Source organism: Caretta caretta, chromosome 1 (genome assembly GCF_965140235.1).
Source record: "Caretta caretta isolate rCarCar2 chromosome 1, rCarCar1.hap1, whole genome shotgun sequence".
NCBI classification, from domain to species: Eukaryota; Metazoa; Chordata; order Testudines; family Cheloniidae; genus Caretta; species Caretta caretta.
In genome coordinates this window covers 242,259,014-242,280,532 of record NC_134206.1, presented here as the reverse complement: position 1 = coordinate 242,280,532, position 21,519 = coordinate 242,259,014, and the positions used below count along the sequence as shown (strand labels likewise).

At 44.8% G+C, this 21,519-nt stretch overlaps 1 protein-coding gene across 1 annotated transcript in view; it reads left to right on the top strand.

Moving 5' to 3' along the window:
- Positions 1–21,519, top strand: part of CACNA1C (calcium voltage-gated channel subunit alpha1 C) — a 706,039-nt gene that overhangs the window by 564,362 nt on the left and 120,158 nt on the right. The window contains exons 14-20 of the mRNA XM_048828634.2: positions 7,802–8,009; positions 8,857–8,977; positions 10,989–11,103; positions 12,279–12,399; positions 12,507–12,576; positions 15,551–15,683; positions 18,553–18,682. Of these exons, the coding sequence (XP_048684591.1) occupies positions 7,802–8,009; positions 8,857–8,977; positions 10,989–11,103; positions 12,279–12,399; positions 12,507–12,576; positions 15,551–15,683; positions 18,553–18,682 (898 nt within the window). The remainder of the gene's footprint in view (positions 1–7,801; positions 8,010–8,856; positions 8,978–10,988; positions 11,104–12,278; positions 12,400–12,506; positions 12,577–15,550; positions 15,684–18,552; positions 18,683–21,519) is intronic.

Here is a 21,519-nt window from a genome sequence, read left to right as displayed (position 1 = left end):
AGGAAGAGTTGTTTGTTCAGGACTCTTCTCCACTCCTGCAGAGAGAGAGAACAGTTTACAATCCTGCTAGGAGAATTCTCTGTGAAAAGGGGCATAGATGTGGAACCTTTTGTCTAGAAATCCAGAGAGTGTTTAAGGGAACTGAGACCCTTACATCTGGAAATTAAAAAGAAACACTGAATCATAGAATATCAGGGTGGAAGGGACCTCAGGAGGTCATCTAGTCCAACCCCCTGCTCAAAGCAGGACCAATCCCCAACTAAATCATCCCAGCCAGGGCTTTGTCAAGCCTGACCTTGAAAACCTCTCAGAATGGATATTCCACCACCTCCCTGGGTAACCCATTCCAGTCCTTCACCACCCTCCTAGTGAAAAAGTTTTTTCCTAATATCCAACCTAAACCTCCCACACCGCAACTTGGCACCATTACTCCTTGTTCTGTCATCTGCTACCACTGAGAACAGTCTAGATCCATCCTCTTTGGAACCCCTTTCAGGTAATTGAAAGCAGCTATCAAATCCCACCTCATTCTTCTCTTCTGCAGACTAAATAATCCCTGTAGCTCTCCTCATAAGTCATGTGCTCCAGCCCCCTAAACATTTTTGTTGCCCTCCGCTGGACTCTTTCCAATTTGTCCACAGCCTTTCTGTAGTGGGGGTCCAAAACTGGACTCCATACTCTAGATGTGGCCTCACCAGTGTTGAACAGAGGGGAATGATCACTTCCCTTGATCTGCTGGCAGTGCTCCTATTAATGCAGCCCAATGTGTTGTTAGCCTTCTTGGCAACAAGGGCACACTGTTGACTCATATCCAGCTTCTCGTCCACTGTAATCCCCAGGTCCTTTTCTGTCGAACTGCAGCTTAGCCAGTCGGTCCCCAGCTCGTAGCAATACATGGGATTCTTCCGTCCTAAGTGCAGGACTCTGCACTTGTCTTTGTTTAACCTCATCAGGTTTCTTTTGGCCCAATCCTCCAATTTGTCTAGGTCCCTCTGTATCCTATCCCTACCCTCCAGCATATCTACCACTCCTCCCAGTTTAGTGTCATTTGCAAACTTGCTGAGGGTGCAATCCACACCATCCTCCAGATCATTAATGAAGATATTGAACAAAACCGGCCCCAGGACCGACCCCTGGGGCACTCCACTTGACACCGGCTGCCAACTAGACATGGAGCCATTGATCACTACCCGTTGAGCCCGACAATCTAGCCAGCTTTCTATCCACCTTATAGTGCATTCATCCAGCCCATACTTCTTTAACTTGCTGGCAAGAATACTGTGGGAGACCATATCAAAAGCTTTGCTAAAGTCAAGGAATAACACATCCACTGCTTTCCCCTCATCCACAGAGCCAGTTATCTCGTCATAGAAGGCAGTTAGTATAATCAGGCATGACTTGCCCTGGGTGAATCCATTCTGACTGTTCCTGATCACTTTCCTCTCCTCTAAGTGCTTCAGAATTGATTCCTTGAAGACCTACTCCATGATTTTTCAAGGGACTGAGGTGAGGCTGACTGGCCTGTAGTTCCGCAGATCCTCCTTCTTCCCTTTTTTAAAGATGGGCACTACATTAGCCTTTTTCCAGTCTTCCGGGACCTCCCCCGATCGCCACGAGTTTTCAAAGATAATGGCCAATGGCTCTGCAATCACATCCGCCAACTCCTTTATCACCCTCAGATGCAGCACATCTGGTCCCATGGTCTTGTGCTCGTCCAGCTTTTCTAAATAGTCCCGAACCACTTCTTTCTCCACAGAGGGCTGGTCACCTCCACCCCATGCTGTGCTGCCCAGTGCAGCAGTCTGGGAGCTGACCTTGTTCATGAAGACAGATGCAAAAAAAGCATTGAGTACATTAGCTTTTTCCACACCCTCTGTCACTAGGTTGCCTCCCTCATTCAGTAAGGGGCTCACACTTTCCTTGGCTTTCTTCTTGTTGCTAACATACCTGAGGAAACCCTTCTTGTTATTCTTAACATCTCTTGCTAGCTGCAACTCCAAGTGTGATTTGGCCTTCCTAATTTCACTCCTGCCAGCCTGAACAATATTTTTATACTCCTCCCTGGTCATTTGTCCAATCTTCCACTTCTTGTAAGCTTCTTTTTTGTGTTTAAGATCAACAAGTATTTCACTGTTAAGCCAAGCTGGTCGCCTGCCATGTTTACTATTCTTTCTACACATCGGGATGGTTTGTTCCTGCAACCTCAATAAGGATTCTTTAAAATACAGCCAGCTCTCCTGGACTCCTTTCCCCTTCATGTTATTCTCCCAGGGGATCCTGCCCATCAGTTCCCTGAGGGAGTCAAAGTGCACTTTTCTGAAGTCCAGGGTCCGTATTCTGCTGCTCTCCTTTCTACCTTGTGTCAGGATCCTAAACTCGACCATGTCATGGTCACTGCCTCCCAGGTGCCCATCCGCTTTTGCTTCCCCTACTAATTCTTCTTGGTTTGTGAGCAGCAGGTCAAGAAGAGCTCTGCCCCTAGTTGGTTCCTCCAGCACTTGCACCAGGAAATTGTCCCCTACACTTTCCAAAAACTTCCTGGATTGAAATATGCCAAAACCCTGCTTCTTGTGAGTGTTCTTTCTAGTACAGCTGCCAGTTTTCCCATTCTTCACTCAGCTCTAAACACAGTGATGATTTAGTGTCATTACCATTATAGACACTGGTGGAATAAGCCACATGCATGGAATGATAATAAAGTAAGATACCATCCCAGAAAGGGCAGAAGAGCAGAAAAGATGACAGTGTAATGCTTTATGTCAAATATATATTTCTGACTGACATGCAGACATATGGGACATAGAAATAGTGATAATCAAGAAGATAAAAGGAGGCACAAATCATGGAAAATATGACGGCAAAGGTATATCTTAGACAAATTAATCTTCATATATTTATGTGAATTTTCCATGATAAATATCAAGTGTAGACAAACTCTCAGTGCATCAAAAATATGTACATATATGAAAAGCATGACTACTACTCCATAATATCATAGAGCAAATAAAAACACAAATGAATGAATATCCCATAGTTTTGGGAACCACTGTTAGAATTTCAAGAGCAAACATTACTTGGAAGATTATAAATAATCATCAGAATTATTTCATGAAATAAATTAAGAAGCAGCAGTATAATCTACTTGTTTTGTCCTCTCTAATTTTTACAGTGTTGTGCAGAATATCTTCCTGTGCTGAGAGAAGTCAAATGACTGTCTCTTCATGAGCTAATCTAGACGGCTTAAAAAAACCCTATATTTATTCCTTTATATAAACTGAAAAGTAATCCATTTATTCCTAACTGTAAACTTAGATTCATATTTTAAAGCTAAGTCCTGCCACTGGATGTCCATGGTTGTTTTTCTATTAAGTCAGTGGGGGTTCTTATACCTCCAAGGAGGTGTCTGTGTTGGGTGAACAATGTTGGAAGCACTATGTAAACAGCCCACCATCATTACCACCATTTTAAGAACAGTATCTTTGAGACTGCAGGTATCACAAAAGCCATAGTGGAAGGTGTATAAAGACAGGGAAGAAGAATCTTAGGACTTTTAGAGCACAATACTGGGAATCCAGACTCCTGATTTTAGTCCAAGCTCTTCAGTGGATTCTGTGTGTGGTCTTGGGCAAGCCACCTCTCTGTGCCTTAATTCCTCCAGTTGAAAACCGGGGATAATAACAGTACTGGCCTACCTCACAGGGGTTTTGCGAGGCTTAGTTCATTAACATCTATAAACTGCTTTGAGATCCTCAAGTGGGAGATGCTATAGAAGTACAAACTGTCACAATTAATTTCTTAGTCCTGATAGCGAGAGCAACAATGGTTTTCGCCTTTACAGCTCAGTTTCTGCTGCTTGTTGCTGAAAGGAATTCAAATATTTGTATGTATGACATTGCCATGAAAATGATTGTGATGTCACAGGAATAGGTTTTTTTGGTTTTGGAGTTTTTTTGCTGTATGATGATAGAAGAAGAGAAAATGGGAGATGAGGGCCCTTTTTCAAAATCCATTGCAATATGTTTGAACACTCCAGGCCAAATTCGTTCCTGGGTGACTCCACTGAGCTAGTTGAGTTACTCCAAGGATGGCTTTGACCCTCATGGTTTGGGTTTGTTCCTGAACCAGCGAAAGTCAAGCTATAAGGGGTTACTCTGGATGTACACGAGGGAAAAGGTTGAGTTTAGGTCAGGTTTAGCTGGCACACAATAGCTAAGGCTAATTTAAACTTGAGCCCTGCTCCTGGTCAAGACAAACCCTCACTATGCAAACCTGTTTTCTGAATGGCTGGTTTAGTTTTGTGCTGATGTCATACTTGGGTTTAAATCCTCACAGGAGTGCAGGTAAGACATCACTATCATCTCAGTTAATTACTTTGGAGTTTTAATGTCCCATAAGAAAATGAATCTGGAGTGCTGACACAGCTATAAGAATTATAAAGAAATGTTGACCAGATAAATGGCTAAGCAGTTGGGCCCGGGTCCAGCAATACATTTAAGCACCTGTGTAATTTTAAGCCAGTCAATGAGACTAGTCACATGCTTTAAGTTACACATGCATTAGGGGCTTTGCTGTATTGAGAACTAAAGGAGTTGTGCCTTAGCTGAAATTATCCGAACTGGAGGAGTTTGATGTGCAGGGAGATACTCTGGAACTGCTTAATCTCTGGTGTAACTCCACTGAAGTTAATGGAGTTACACTAGGGGTAACTTTGGCCTCTTTTTATTTCACTTGCTCTTCTTCCCAAAGCGTAAAAGTATGTGAGCTGTAAGTGTGAACAGAGATGGGAAGAGCTGTTAATTGCGCATCCACTGAGTAAGTCTGGTGATGTTGAGCCCACAGCTTCAGTAGATTTACCTTACTACTTCAGTTTTGCATTGCCCATCTTTCGAATTTCAGTTAAACTTTAAAGCAGCCTGGCCTCCTTGAGATGAGCTGGTTGCTAAACTTCAGAGGAAAGATCCACATCCCCCTTCAGACCTGACCACCAAGCTTTCCCTCTACCATGAAAAAGGAAAGCAGCTCCTTTTGCCTTGTTTTCTTCGAACACTTGGTTAATGGCATCTGATTCCGCTCTGTTTGATGTAATGATAGGGAAGGCACCATGTTCATTTGGGGTGAAAGTCATTCCTATGCAGAGGGCCAACACAAGGTCTGTGCATCATTTAAATGCCACTTAAACCCTATCATAAGTGGTTAATGGGACTTGAGGGGTGTACAGGCTTTGTGCTGGCCCTCTACATAGGTGTCAGTTTCACAGTTAGTGATCATATGTGAAATTTACTAAAGTATAGAGTTTAGAGATTAAAAACAACTGTTAGCTCACCTTCTTCCTTGACTAATGTAGAAATAGAAAATATCACCTGCTTTCTTGGAATGTTTATGTGAAACAAGTGATAGGTGGATACTGGAAGAACCTCCCTGTTAGTGCCTTTTAGGTGTAATTCAGAGGTGCGTGAGGTTTTCACCATATGACTCCAATTGGATTCAATGGGGTTAAACCAGAGATTAATAAGTTCTTACGTCCCAGTCTACCTAAGGTACTTAAATGCCCCCCGCCCCCTGCTACCATAGTATCTTGGTTGCCTCAGAGTCTTTATTGTATTTATCCCATAATGCCCCTCTGAGGTAGGGAAGTGCTGTTATGCCCATTTTACAGAAAAGGAACTGAGGCAGAGACACTAAGTAGCTTGCCCAAGGTTACACTGAAAGTCTGCAGTAGAGCAGCCAATTGAACCCAGGACTATCAATTCCTAGCCGAGTGCCCTGGACCATCAACCAAGATGGTAGGCACCTGAGTACAGATGGTTGGCATTTGTGTGGTTTAAACCTTTTTTCAATGCTTTAAAGCTGAGGGGAGGGGCTAATGAATATAATATTTCTCTATTTGTGTGTGGTTAGAATTAGCATTCCAACAACGCAGAACTGTTCTGCTGTGCACTCCTACAGTTAGAGAAGCTCAAATGAAAGCTCATCCAAGGGATGCACAGTGACCTAAAAATCTAAAGAGTCATGCTCAGAGAATGTTCTAGGCCACTCACATGGGAATTAATGCTCTTCTGATGCCACATGCATAAGCAGAAGGAATGGACTCCCTCATCATAAGACAGGAGATATAGAGCTGCTAATGCCTGCTCCCCTTCCATCTATCCCTATGTAGAAGATACGACTGGAAATTCAGAATGAGACTTGAGTCCACAGTAGCTTCTGTGGAATGGACAGTATTGGCCAGAGTTGAACTTCTGGGTGAAAGGATACAGAGGGGGAGTCACTTATTAGTAGAGTAACAAGGGATGAGGATCTGTAGATGGAAGGCAAATTGACAGATCATGACTGGACGCTATGGAGGATGTGCAACTTGTTGAGACCCAACTGTGTGTGTGATTAGAGGGAGTGATTAAAGGATAACAGGTTTCAGGTCAGCTCTGCTGTCAGACCCATAACTGGTGCTGTGGGGGTGACACTGGTATTGGAAAAGGGGCCACCGCAGAGCTTGAAGTGGAGTGGGAGGTGTCCAGCAGCCAAGAGGGCAGCATTGAAGCTGCTTCAGAGCTGACACTTTGTGTCCCATAATGCAGCCTGTTTTCACACCAGTGCCGTTCTGTAGTTTGGTGCAGAGGGAATGCAAAGTACAGCCACAGCCTGTCTTCTCCCTGTTCCCTTTGGAGCACTGTGAGACCCCAGGCAGTTTGGGTGCTCTCCTGAATGGGCACACAATGAGAAGGCACTTTGCAACGTCCTCACTCTGACCCCATCGCTAATATATGAATAGAGTTGGGGAGGAGAGTTACCAATCCTATCGATTTAACACTAGTTGTTTTAATAGCTGCAGTCAACATTGTATATCATTATATAAAAGGGTTTGGAACATAGACTGTCACAAACAGTTTATTCTTCTGTCAGTAATTGCAATAAGTGGGCTTCATCTTAGTAATGTCCATGAAATGTATGCCAGTCTCAAAACCTTTAAAAAATGTCCTGTTGATTTTTAGCATCGGGATCCAACTGGCATCAAGGTACCAGGGTGATACTAGAAAATGTCAAGCTGGAACTAGTTAGGAGCATTTTAAAGATGTACTGAGGCAATGTAATGAGTTTCATGCATAAAGAACAGTGTAGTTTGCAGAAGCAAAAAGGAAAGGGATTGCTGAGGGCCTGAATATGATATCACACCGATGCATGTCCGAAGTATCTCCACTGAGGGCAATGGAGTTACACCATTGAAAACCGGTGTGAGAGGAGGAGACGGCCCTGAGTATCTACCCCAGTCTTCCAAACACCAGAAAGCTCAGCGGCCTCCATCCAAGATTGAGCATATGCGCACACACATGCATACACCAGTTTTTGGACAAGTCTGTATTTGCATCCAAATAGTTTCCCCATCTGTTCTTGTCCATTATTACAGAGCCACTCTCTGGAGTCAGGTATTCTGGCTGCTGTACCAGCTGTGAGTGTTGTAATGAGGTTGGTTAGAATGTAACTCACTGAAGCAGCAAGAACTAATCACTGTATATTGATGAGAGATTTGCAGCGCCTTAGTCTGAGAGCACTGCAGTAATCTTCTGTCTGTGTGTGTGGCAGGGGGCGGGGGGGAATTGTGTATGTACACGTGTGGTAGTAAAATTACTCATTTACTGCAGCAGGTCTCATTATCTCAGGGAAGCACATGGATGATTCACTGCTTAACAGGGTGTTTGGAAATGCTTGTTTATATGCAGTAGGCAGCCTGAAACAATATCTGATGCAGTCCGTGAGCACCTGCCCTGGGAAAGGAATCTTAACTGCCTCTCTTTGGCTCCCTTAGGTATTGGAACTCCTTGAGTAACCTAGTGGCTTCACTGCTGAACTCAGTCCGCTCCATCGCTTCCCTTTTGCTGCTTCTCTTCCTCTTCATCATCATCTTCTCGCTCCTGGGAATGCAGCTCTTTGGGGGCAAGTTTAACTTTGATGAGATGCAAACCAGGAGGAGCACGTTCGATAACTTCCCCCAGTCCCTCCTCACTGTGTTTCAGGTACGGGTCACAACAGTTCCAGCAAGGAATTGACAGTCTGCTTGTGTGTGTCCCCTGTTGGGGTAAGATGGTCCTGGATCATTCCTGTGCAGACTGGTATTCAGTGAGACTGGAAATTAAATTAGTCTGCTGCAGAAGGTGATCAATGACAGCAAGTTCTGCAGCTGCTGAGACGGTGGCCAAGGTTAGGAGCTGAGCTGAATTCCAGTCTATAGCAGAGGACAAGCTTCATGTGCCTAACTTGGTGGGGCCAGAGGATAGGCACTGCCCTGTCAAAGGCTAGCAAATTGCTGGGGAGCCCTGCATTAGTTCTCTGCCCTAGTGAAGTACTGCTGGGTCTGACAGGAAGAGATTCAAGAAAACCAGAATGGGAATCTAGTATCTGTATTCTGAGTACAGCTTTGCAAGTGTTCATATAAGAGCAGATGTATAGCTAGCTTGTGTCCATGGTGAGGGGAAGTGAAAATCACCTGCTATACAGAGGTATACATAGTGGTGACTTACTCCGCTGTGCTGCATTCCTGTGCTGAGCTTTCTGTTCCCGCACTCAGTTCAGCAGTCTGACTGATGCAGACAGCCACACCATGGCATCAGATGGAAATGGCCACGAAACCTGAACAGAGCTGGCTTGGATATCTGCCTGGCTTTAGCGGTCAGCCCTCATGGAGACATCTGGACATTCAGAGCACAGGCCCTCTCAGCTCCTTTTTGTTGGATACATCCACCAGTCCGAGTACCCCAGGGAGTTTCTCTAGGAGAGGGTGGGGTTTCTTTGTTATCATGGGGTTTTCGGGTTTGCTGTGTGGTCTAACACTGTGTCCCTTATTGGCGGGAATGTGTCATTTAGATCCTGACTGGGGAGGACTGGAATTCGGTGATGTATGATGGGATCATGGCTTATGGCGGCCCCTCTTTTCCAGGAATGTTGGTCTGTATTTACTTCATCATCCTCTTCATCTGCGGAAACTGTATCCTTTGATGCGACCTTTTCTCCATGCAGGGCTGCATTTAAAACCATGTTTTACTACCTTATTGTGTCAGGGGAATATGAATTTCATGAGTGTCACATTTATGGTTTACCTGGGTCTGCATTTTGGCTTCTGACAGCTAAAAATCAATGCCATCTAATGAATTTTAACTGATACTAAGGCTTTAAAATATAACAGTTGTCAGAGGAGGATAAGGCCGAGCCACTATGCCAAATATCATTTTGGTTTAATTCCATCATCCTTTTGTTCACCAGACCTTAGTCCCTACCTTGTCCAGAAACTAATCTATGTACCTACTTACTGAAATTGCAGTGTATTTTTTGCTTTAATTTATTCCATTATTATTTTTATACACGCCATGTGGAACAAATATATGTATAGTTTACAGTATATGGTATACAAATGCTATAAAAGTAGCATGTTTTACAGATTACATTTTATGTGAGATCCTGCATTAACTCATTTATACATCAATATGATAGAGAGATCCTTTCATTTATTACAGTCTACTTGTATAACAGATATAAAAAATGTATACCCTGTTATCTATGGGTCTGAGCTGGTGCTGAGCACCCTCAGTACCCATTGACTTCAGGGGGGATTAAAGGCACTGTGTACACTCCAGGAGTTATTCAGCACATTGCACAGAGGGCCCTGTGTATATGAAACACAGCTGTTCTTTCCACTTGAGTTTGCATGAAGTACATGACTGTAGATCTGTCCCAAATCCCTGTCTGCTACTAGTTCCTTCTGGTTTAGTTTGTGTTCCCCTAATGGATGATCCCCTCCCCAGAGATGATACATTTTTCCTGCTGATTCTTCTACGTGATCACCTTGTAGACTCAGCTCAACTCCTTTGACCTTTCTTCATAATTTAGATCTCTCAGACCCTGGTGTCTGACATCTCTGTTGCCCTGTGCTGCCCTCTCTTCAAAGTGAGATAGTGCAATCCCATTTATCTGAAGGTCGAGGGAGGCAGTCTGTCATTTTAGAAAAGGTTGCAATTCAGGTCCCACTGTAAACAGTGAAAAGGAAAACATCAGCCAGCTTTGCAAGCCAGCTGGCTTTGGAAGGCTGCATTTTGGGCCCTTGACCCCACAGCACAGTGAGAGTCCAGGAGGAGGGTTCTGTATATTTACAATACAAGCCTTTAACTGGAATTTACTTAAATAGGATTATGCTATAATAAGAACCCACACCAAGGAATTCATAAGAGAAGCTCAAATTCAACTTTGTGGTATAGGGGGTCTCTGAACAGTGATTGACCTAGACACAAGGGAAAGGACGGAGCTACAACTCCAGCTCCAAATTTCCTAGCTTGTCCATCCAGGCCCCTCAAGTTATTTGAGCGTGATTGCTTTGTACTGAATACCTTACATGCACGGGCTTACGTTGGGACTTGACAGAGCTGCCAAATGATTCCCTCCGCACTCAGCTATAATGAATTTCACTTTGATCCCCTTAGAGATACACTGCTAATGACAATGCTATCTGTAATGTCAATTATGGCCAATCAAGTCTGTGGGGAGACCTTTAATGAGGTTGTTCACTTCAAGTACATAGGCCAAAATTTTCACAGGCAGGTGCCTAATGTTACGAGGATCTTGAATACGTATTTAGGCTCTTAAAGAAAAGTGGCCTGCTTTTTCAAAGGTTGAACCTGTGTGCAGTTTCCATTATCTTCAGTGGGACTTGGGGTTGCTCAGCTCTTTTGAAAAACAGGCCACTTTGAATTAGATGCCTACATATGGATTTAGATGCCTAACTTCAGGAAGGCCGGTTTGAATGTTTTGAAAACACAGTGTATTGTGTTAGCCTTGGGAGGGCAGGGAGAGGGGTATGTATATGTGTGTGTGTGGCCTAACCATTTGTGTGAGATCTGATTGCAGCTTGCTCATTGGAGCAAACTGGCATTTCAGGTGATCAGGGTTCTCGCTGTCCTGGTCTACAGTTTTCCAAGCCCATTTTCTTTACGGAAATACACAAACAGATATCCTGCTAAATGTATTTTTGGCCATCGCTGTGGACAATCTTGCCGATGCAGAGAGTTTGACATCTGCTCAGAAAGAAGAGGAAGAGGAAAAAGAAAGGAAAAAACTAGCTAGGTAAACCCATCTATAGCTATCATTTTCAAAACTTAAGTGGTTGAAATGAGGGAGCAAAAGGAAGGCTTTAGCGTTACTGTGCTGCATTGCTGTGTGGGGAAATCCAGCTATTAGGGGGACCCTGAGCTCACTGTTCCTTGAACTACCTGGGCTGGGAGCATTGTGTAGCTGATGCTCAGTGAAGGAGGCTGCCCCGTTAATACCCTGAGGCGTATAGTTTAAAGCAGGTCACTAGCTCCTGTGGCTGGGACAGTGTAACCAGAGAGGAGGCATGCAGGGCGATGGGGCTTGTGCAGTAAACATGGTGTTGGAGGAGGAGAAGAAGTAGGAAGTGATAACAACACAGTGACCCCATTTGAGCTACCCTAATATTTTCTGATCCCCACCCCACCCTCAATGGTTGATATTTATTAGGGACAGTCTCAGCCATTACTTCCCAAGACCAAACATTCAGCCACTTTTTCACCTGTGATGCCACATCCCCCATTCCTCCTCCCAGTTCCTGTGGTGCTTCTAAGGACTCCTGGTAAGGGTGAAGCTTCACTCAGACTTTCTCCTTTCCTCCTGGCTGTTGGCAGCAGGGAAGCTTGATGTTCTGTCACCACCTGTTACTTCTCCCTGTCCCCCTATCTTCTTCCTGGTTGCCTGGAGAGGGGAGCTGCTCTGATAAGCTGATCATTCTGCAGGACACCTTTGCAGCTGGCAGAGTATTCCTATGATCAGGGCTCTATTTGCCCTGCCTAAGAGCAGGCATAGCAAGCAGAGCACGTATAACCGGCAAAGACCATCAAACTGCTGGGAGCCATATTAAAGAAAATCTGCAGGCAGCATAACTCAGGATCATAGCCTAGGGGTTGAAAACTATTCATACAGTATATGTGATTGGTGGGAGTTGGGGGAGTGAAGAGAAGGCCTGTGGTCAAATCCCTAGGCCTGTGGTCAAATGTACATACACACACACACATATACATCACTAAGAAGCTCTGCAGATACTGTCATTGATGTTGCCTTTCCAGCCAATAGAAAGGAGGAGCCTGCTGGCATATATGCCGGATACAGAATGGAGATGCCAGCTGATTATTGTCATGTTTTGTACTGCACTACACTAGATTTCTGAAAAAGAAACCCCTTTTCCCCTTTGTAAATGTTTGCTTTTTATCCTGTTGAATTGTTAGGACCGCTAGTCCTGAAAAGAAACAGGAGATTGAGAAACCAGCTATGGAGGAGGAGACAAAGGAGGAGAAAATTGAGCTGAAATCGATCACTGCTGATGGAGAGTCCCCACCTACTACCAAGGTCTCTTACCACCCAATGTGCTATGAGCAGTTCAGATTTCTGAGGGAACAAAAAGTCAGGGCACTGTCTGACCAGGGCTTTGTCTCTGTCTCCTCTGTTTTTGTCAGATCAATGTGGATGATTATCAGCCCAATGAAAATGAAGAGAAGAACCCATATCCTACTACAGAAGCTCCAGGTACATCCCATCCCCTTTTCCTTACCACTGATCCATGAAGGAGAGGCTCTAGTTCCTAAAGTAATAACAGTTTGATGATATTGATTCAAATTATTTTTATTAATATAATTATCCAAGTTCTGAGATACCTCAAATTTGTGTCAATGGCTGATGTGGTCTCAGCAGCCCCCAGGATTGGGGGGGCAAAAAAAGTGAAGTAAAAACACTTCTCCCCTCACACTCTTTGGTATGCCAGCAAAGCTAGCCCTAAATATGAGTGAAGAATACAGATTTTCCTGACATGATCAGTTTTCCAAAAACTCATGCTGCCAATTGTTGCTGGTGGTGTTATCAGGGAAATGCTAACAGATCAGGTGCATGGTTATTTGCTGTTGTATTGTACACTTTATTGAAGTGAAGTGAATTGTATGGTAGTTCCCAGAATTGTTCTTCTCACTCTTTTTGAAGATTACATTTGCTCTTCTTCAGTCCTTGGTACCACTCCTGATTGTAGTGATTTGTGAAAATGGTAGCTATTAGCCCTGCAATTTCCTGGCTGCTTCTCTTAGGTCCCTCAAATCAAAAAGTGAATCAGAAAGGTCAGGTGATTTGAAATTTTTCATATGTTCAGGTATATTTTTAGGAATCAGTTATATATTATTAGACCAAATTTACTATCATAATCTATTAGAGAGACAAAGTTGGTGAGGTGATATCTTTTATTGTACCAATTTCTGTTTATGAAAGAGACAAGCTAGCTTGTCTCTTTCACCAACAGAAGTTGGTCCAATAAGATGTTACCTCACCCACTTTGTTTCTCTATTATCCTGGGACCAACACAGCTACAACAACACTGCATATAATAATCTAATTCTAATTCTAATTCTAACATTCTAATCTAGGTTTTCTCATTCTGTTGTGTGAAACTCTGACCCCACAGAACCCATTTGTGCTGCCACTCCTTGCAGCAACTGCCTAGGACAATTGGTTCTCAGAAACTCTGGTCCAGGGCTTCCCCTGCCTATTAGGAAATAATTATTCCAATCACTTGTATTTCTCTCTCCCATTTATCAGCTTCCTTGTGACCACTGGACATTATGGGCTCCTCGTCCTCTTAACTAACCAAGCCTGTTGTGCTACATGAGGGGCCATGTGTCCATATCCTATCCATCTGAGACAACACCTGATCTCAGACCTCTTTTTGCCCACTGCCTGCATGTGGATGTACTTTAGCTGTGCCTAAACTGCATTACTCCAATTTTCCTAGATGTTATCTTTTCTCATCTGCAATCAGCTGTTTCTACCAACTATCAATCCGTGGCTTAATCTCTTAATTCCAGTGATCCTCTCACAGATTCCATCATCCCAGCCTCTAAAATCACTCATGTTCACCCAGTGCCTGAAAATTATTTGAAATGGTCATTCCATGTGTTTCCCTGCTAGCTGTACCTTTATTCTTAAAACCTCCTCACTCAATCGTCCATCAGCTTCCCCTGCCTCACTCCCACTAACTTCCTTTTACAGTATCTACTACACAATCCAGCATCAAACGTCATCACCACTGGTCCTCAGAGCACTTATTATGCAACTCACCACTCTGCCCCCTTCCTCTGCTGAGTCTCCAAAACAGATCAGCACAATCAATGAGTTTACATATAGTAGAAAGATTATGATGATGATGAGTGATTCTTCAAGGTAAAACGGTGCAAATCTTCCAATGTAGTTCAGCTACAGAAAAAATTCAAATCCTAACTCTCAGACATCCTGTGAGATCTTGGTCAAGTTGCTTAACCTCTTCCTCAATTTCCCCATCTTTCAAACAAGGTCATCTACTTATCTACCTCATAGGAAATTTGTGAGAGTAAGTTCATTAATATTTGTCAATAACTTTGAAATCCTCAGATGAAAAGCACAAAAACGTGCCAAGTGTTACAATTACAGTATTATTACAGTCATTAACCTCACCACTTACTTTCCTTTCCTATACAGAAAAGCACACATGAAAGAATGTTTCTTAAACCCATAAAGCTTGTGAAAAGTATAAACTTCCAGTGTATTACAAGATACAATACAATAGAAACATGAGCTGTTACAGAAATAAACTTGTTTAAAAAGGTACATGCTCTGTGTACCGAACGCAAACATTTATCCAAAACCCTCTGAGATGAATTCCTGCTAACGGCTGCTTTTCTCCCATCCCCAGTAGCTATGCACCAAGATTAGGGTATGAGCTGATTCATCTGCATTTTCTAATGTGTTGAAAGCCCAGCCAAGCACAGTGACTGGCCCTAAGGGAAGGAGAAAGAAAGCAGGATGTGGTGCTAGAACCTACCCAGAATTTATCTCATTTTGTGTGGGCCAAAGAAACTATTTTATTAAAGTAGAAGTGCCTCATAGGTGTTGTCCGGAAGATGAATGTTATTGTGTGTAGCCAGTAATCCCTCCCATCTTTCAGCATTTCTACCCATCTTACTAACTAAATGAAAGGAAATGCTATTGCACCATGCACAAAGCAACGTCTGACTTCAGCAGGGACTTGAAATCCTCAAAGGGTAAAAGTTCTCTTTCAAACCTTCCCCATAAGGCCCCAAGGCCTCATCTCTGCATTTCTTCCTTGTGGGTTAGTCACTGATCTGTGCACTGCCTGCAGCTCTGCTTCGTAGGAACTTGGTTCAAGAGTTTTACCTTTGTCTCCAGCCTTTCGATTCTTCTCTCTCTTGAATTCTAAAAAATAACAATTCTGAGAACTTCTGACTGGTGTTCGACAAAGTGCCCATCCCTAGTGTTTTCTCCGTGGCACACTCACTCATCTTGACACAACCTCAGGCAAGGTGTTGGCTCTGTGCAGGGCTCATATAATGCAAGAGAAGAAGTTTCTAGCTGTAGTTCAACCCAGAGAAGTAACTGAAACTTCTGGGTACATAAAGTGCTCTGCACTCAAGTGAACCAGTTACTGCTACTCCATAGCATTAAAAAACCCAACTGTTCCTTCCAGCAGAGGAAGAGGAGGAGGAGCCTGAAATGCCTGTCGGCCCTCGGCCACGCCCAATGTCTGAACTGCACCTCAAAGAGAAGGCTGTGCCCATGCCGGATGCCAGTGCTTTTTTCATCTTCAGCCCTACCAACAGGTACTTGATAAGTTGCTGTGCTGCAGCGTTCCAACCATGAAAGGCAGGTCAGGTCTCCCGTTTGTATTGGACTCCCAAGAACACGCTGTGCAGAGCTTCCTGGCTTCAGTGACCCAGTCAGTCCTGCAGAACCCCCTGCTTGGAATCCCAGCTGGAAAACTCTGCTCTAGGGAGCTCTATGCCAGTATCACTGCCTAAGGGGAGTTCAGGGCACCTAGAAAGTTTGTAGAAGAGGCAGGTCATGAATACTTTGTGTAAAGGGGTGTCACCCTGCTCTTACGAGTCCCCCTCCCTGCCACCCCCAGTTGAGTGTATGCAGTTTTTCTCCATTTCCTCCACTCACAGTACCCCCTGTCAGCTGCTGTGCTCATCAGGTGGGTTTTCCAACCAGGCCTATCTCAAAGCACTCAGTAATGTACTGCAGCTCTTCCCAGCTCAGTCCTTTGACAGTCCAACAGGGCCCATCACAGTACCCTCAGTTAGTTGTATCTCTGCAGCCCTCCACAGGCTCAGTCCTCAGTCTGACCAACAGAGTCTATCTCAGTACCCTAGTTGGCCAGCTTACGTGTGAAGGTTCCTACTCTGGGATGGAGCAGTGCCCCCTGGAGACTCTTCGCCTGTCGTTTAGTCCTCTGACCCCGGCTCTCCAGCTGGGTCAGTCTAAGTTCAGCCCACTTCCTGCCCCACAGGGAACAGGATACTGAAAAGTGGACGGAGGAGGGGTGCTCATGGCTCCACAGAGCAGGGCTGGCCTGTTGGGGAGCATTCAGCACCAGCACAATCTCACTGGTGTCCATTCTGGGGAGGTGTGGGTACTCACTGCCCCCTACATAGGGCTGTGGTGCTCTGAGCCACATTCTAGCCCACAGGAGATCAGTACCAGTCTGACCAGCACAGGGGCTCTGGGGTGACCTCCACCAAAGTTGAAAAGAAACCTGGGCATTAGAAATAAAATACATAAAATAGGGGGTCCGGAAAGGTTGAGGAATTGGTACAGCATCTACAGCCTTACATCTGTTTGTCACCAGTTCAGATCATTTGTGATCAACAGCCACTGAAGGGCATTACCATTTGAAAGCTGCTTGGTGGCCAGTCATGTGTAGAATAAGTTGATGATCAAATTAGGCTCCTAATACCACAAACCTATTTTATATAGATGGCTGTAAAGCCATCAAATGCCAATGATTGTCAGTCATTAGGGACCGGCTCCCATTGAAGTCAATGACAAAATTCTCACTGATTTCAGTAAGAGTAAGATTTGGCCTCCTGTGTTGAGTTGGTGAATTAGGAAAAGCTACTTGTATCATTAACAGTTCCCTCAAGTCCTCTCTTCTCTGCCCTATTCCCCTTTGGTTGGAAATTTCAGTAATTGCATCCATCAGTATTCTTCCATTTATGTTAAAAAATATCATCCTCACACCCTGGGACAGTGCTAGGACTTTGGAGTCTAATTAACAGATGGGTTTCCTGATATACCATATTGATGCACAAATAACATCGGTGCAAAAACCAGGTCCATCTGGCACCAAGGAGTATATGTGGTGCTTTCTTTGGGTGTGGGTGCTTAGTTATGTCAGACACACATAACTAAAGACATGGGGCATGATTGTGCCAAGCCCTGCATGGGAGTGCAAAGGGGAAAGGGCACAAGAAACCTCATCTCTTTTGTGCCCCAGTGCAGGGGGTCCTTGTGCTCTCCTGAATATAGTACCATATGAGGCTAGTGCCATTGGTGGCATTAGCTTCTCCAAAGGGAGTGGGAGACCGTTGCTGTCACAGAAGGGAAAGCATGCTGAGTCCTTCAGCATGCTTGCCTGATGCACAAGGCCTCCCAGAACTTCCACCGAGGCATTGTGTAGGAGCACAGTCCCAACATGAGGCTGTGTCATAAAGGTGTGTGTGTGTATATAGCAGGCAGTGGGGTAACAGCAGTCAGGACTCTTGGATTCTAATTCTAGCTCTGCTCTTGGGCAAGTAATGTAACCTCTGCACCTCTCTGGAAAGTTGATCTACTAGGCGTTGGGGGTGTTATAAACAAAAAAGGGACCGAAATAAGATAATGATGCTTTAGTCCTCATTCTTTGTAAAGGGCTCTGAGATCTCTGCATAGAGGGAGCTACGGAGGTGCATAGTAAACTGGGGGAGGGCACTTTTCCATTTGACTGGAGTCTGTTTTATTTCTTGCCTGCTAGGTTCCTGCTAAGGGTAAGAATTGCTTTGTATTAGGCTGAGCTTCAGCAACGAGACACTGCCTCGCATGATATTATGCCCCTAGAAGCCCCAACTTGTGCCTGATTTCCTGTTATTGTCTGAGGCAAGGGTAGTGACTGGAGTTCCTCTAGCACCTCTCCAGAGAAATTCCAGTTCCATCTCGGGATCCGTGGTAAATGAAAAACAAGTATGGAAAAGAAGCTAAAAGAACCTCTGACGTAGCTAACCTCTTAACTGCGTTTCTATCTTGTTTAGTTCCCTTTAATTGAGGCAAGTGGTGTAATTTCAGGGTGAACCAACAGAAGGTCATTTATTTTAGAACACAACTAAATCTGAATAGGGACCCAAACATATGTAAACAGAATGGCTGCCATCCTCTCTTTCCTTCATTGAAGCACCAAGGGCTCAGTCCTGCAAGGTGTTACGCATGTCCTATGTCTCCCTGCATGGCTCAATGGGAGCTGAGGACACTCAGCACCTTGCAGGATCAGGTACAATAGCCTGGCCTAGCTTTTTCCCCCACTCCTGGGTCAGAGGGGCTTATGCAGAATACTCTTACAGGTACAGACCCAGCAGCAAAGGAGGAGGAGTCCCACCCCTTAGCTCTCTCTGCAGCTGGTTCTGATGGATAAGGTTGTGTCTTTCCTCTCTCTTGCAGGTTTCGTCTCCACTGCCATCGAATCGTTAATGATAACATTTTCACCAACCTGATCCTCTTTTTCATCTTGCTCAGCAGCATCTCCCTGGCAGCTGAGGACCCTGTCCGACACTACTCCTTTAGGAACCAAGTATGCCTCCCATCCTTCCTCCTTCCCTCACAACATGTTAAGAGTATGATTCAACCAGATCATGAACCCATGCCAGAATAAACTAATGGCAGTGCAGAGAGGGCTGTATAGAAGACTTCTGGGGCTGGCTTGAGTAGGCCAAGGGAAATCAATGGGCTTGCAGAGAAGGCAAGCCAGGGCAGAATTTGGCCTCAGATCAATATCACAAGCGTCTGCTGGGGAAAGGGGTCAAGAGCGAAGGGAGACAAAATGTTTTCTATTGGGATTTTGGGTAGGGCAGGTTACAATAAGACTAGGATATAGAAGCATATGTTGGATTTCAAATAATCCTTCATTTTTCAAGCCCTTTTGGAACTTCAGCTCTCCTGCCATGTACCTGCCTTTCACTTGAGAAACTCTGGGCCTAATTCTGACCTTCCTTATACTGGCATAAATCAAAAGTAATGATCTTCAGGTCAGTGCAGTCACACTGTTTTGAGGACTACTGAGATTAGAATCGGGCCATCGGCATTTGAGTGCAGGCTGTAAAGCTAAAATCAAACTGGAGATAACCCCCATAAGTGTGTTAAATGCCTCTACTGACCGGGCTGTGGGGGTCACTCAGCCCAGAAATGCATTCTAATCTAACATTCTAAAAGCTCTTATTAGCCCTCATAGACGTTCACTGCTTTCCTGAGTTTGCCTCGATTATTCTGGGTTGGCACAGAACCCAGAAAAGTCAGCAGTTGTGTGTGAGACAACTTCTTGGAGCCTTTGTATGTGAGACAGCATTTTGGAGCCTTTCTAGTCTAGTTCTGGAAGAGCTTGGAAGACTTTGACAGTAGCTAAATGTTTTGTAAAGCTTGTTAAAGCTTAATTTAATGCTGAATGTTCAACTGTCCCTCAAAAACATGCACACGCACAACACAAAGTCTAGTTAGTGGAGGCATAGTACATGTTCCTGGGTTTATCTCAGCTTTTATCATAGTTTTGCATTTCACCTTTAAGGAGAGCACTGAAAAATATAATCTGACCTATGTGATTGATTGCCCATTGGTGCATTGCTGAATGTACTTACTATGGAGGCCTAAATGCATGTCAATATATGTTGGCTCTGCAATTGACATACCTGGGGCAGTATTTCCACAGAAGCTCTAGCAGAGAGCTGTAGCTAAAGGGAATCCAACAGTTACTACTGGATGAAGAGCTGGAGGTTTGGGGCAAAATCTTGTCTTGCGTATTTGAACCCAGTAATGTTGTATGAAAATCTCTGCTTAATTTTTGCAGGTACAAGTTTTTAAAATGCATCATATAAGGGGACACTGGCAAGATGTTAGGGTTGCGAAAGTGACCTGCCTTTACAGTATGACAGTAAGATTGTACCCTGCCCTGCACAAGGTGAAATTGCAAGCAGCCAACTCCCTTTCTGCATCCACACAGGGACAACACATTCTGGTCCATGCACTGTCCTGTGCACCAGAACTCTGCAGGGCTATTGCCGCTCTTGGCAACTCTCCAAAGTGGGCAAAGGAGAGTAGGGAGACCCTGTCTCTGCACTGGCCAGTGGAATGGACCATACTTGCCATCCTAGAATGGAGCAGTGGCTGTGTTCTCCCTGTGTTCCCAAGGGCTTGTGCCCTGAATGCACAAAAGAAATTTGGTGCCTAATTCCCAATTTTGGGACCGTTGCAATGCACAGAAGTCCTGCTGAACCATGGAGGTGCCTAAACTCACTCGGCACCTAAGTTTTTGCAGTAAAACTTCTCTACACACCCTGTTTCTGAGCATGCGTACTGCTGCCTCCCTCTAGGCATCTGGGTGCCTTTCTCCCACCTAAGCCCTAAAGCAATTCACAAATGGTAAGACAGGCATTCAGCTGCCTAAGTCATGGGCTGGGCCCAATCCAATAGGCATCCCCCTCTGGTAAATTCCTACAAAACAGCCAGGAGGCGGGGAGGACTAGGACCTCCCTCATATGACTCTTTGAGACAGACAGAGAACATACTAGCACAACAGTGACCTGATAGCCCAGAGGTTAGAGCACTCACGTGGGAGACCCAGGATCCAGTCCCCCTGCTCCAATGATTCATTATTTACCCAGAGTTCAACAGGAGAGACTGAGAAGCCCCACATCAGAATATCCCAGAGCCCAACAGTTAGATCACTCACCTAAGAGGTGACAGATCCCTGTTAAGATCCCTTTCCCCCTCAGGCAGAAGGGGAACTTAAACCAAGAATCTCCCACATACCAAGTGAGTACCCTAACCACTGGGCCAAATAATTATGAGAGAGCTCCTTTCCCCCCAACACACACATCCTCAGCTTCTTGGTAAAAGAGCATAGGCACCTAATGCCAAGACAGGGTTCACAGCTGAGAATCGTTAACAGAGATAGGTGCTTCCCTGCAGCCGGGACTTATGTTCCTATCTCTGAGACAGGGATGGACACACCCCTGTCATCGGCATCTCCCATTGGCTAGCTGAGGCCTGCCTAGCATACTGGCTTTTGTGAATCACAGGCAAAGGTGCCAACTTCTCCCTGTTCATTTTAGGAACTTAGGTGCCTGACTCAGGCTTTGTGAATTGCAGTGATTTCATAAGCGTCTAAAAGTTAAGCATTATGTCACAACGCTGAGTGTCACAACGCCTAACTCCCTTTGTGCATTCAGGCCCATGCCTCTAGGACAGGGTGGGCAAATTTTTTGGCCCTAGGGCCACATCGGGTACAGAAATTGTATGGAGGGCTGGGTAGGGAAGGCTGGGGGAGGCTATGCTTCCCCAAACAGCGAGGCATGACCTGGCCCCCACCCCCATTCCAGCCCCCCGGAACTCCCATCCCCATCCAACCCCCATGCTCCC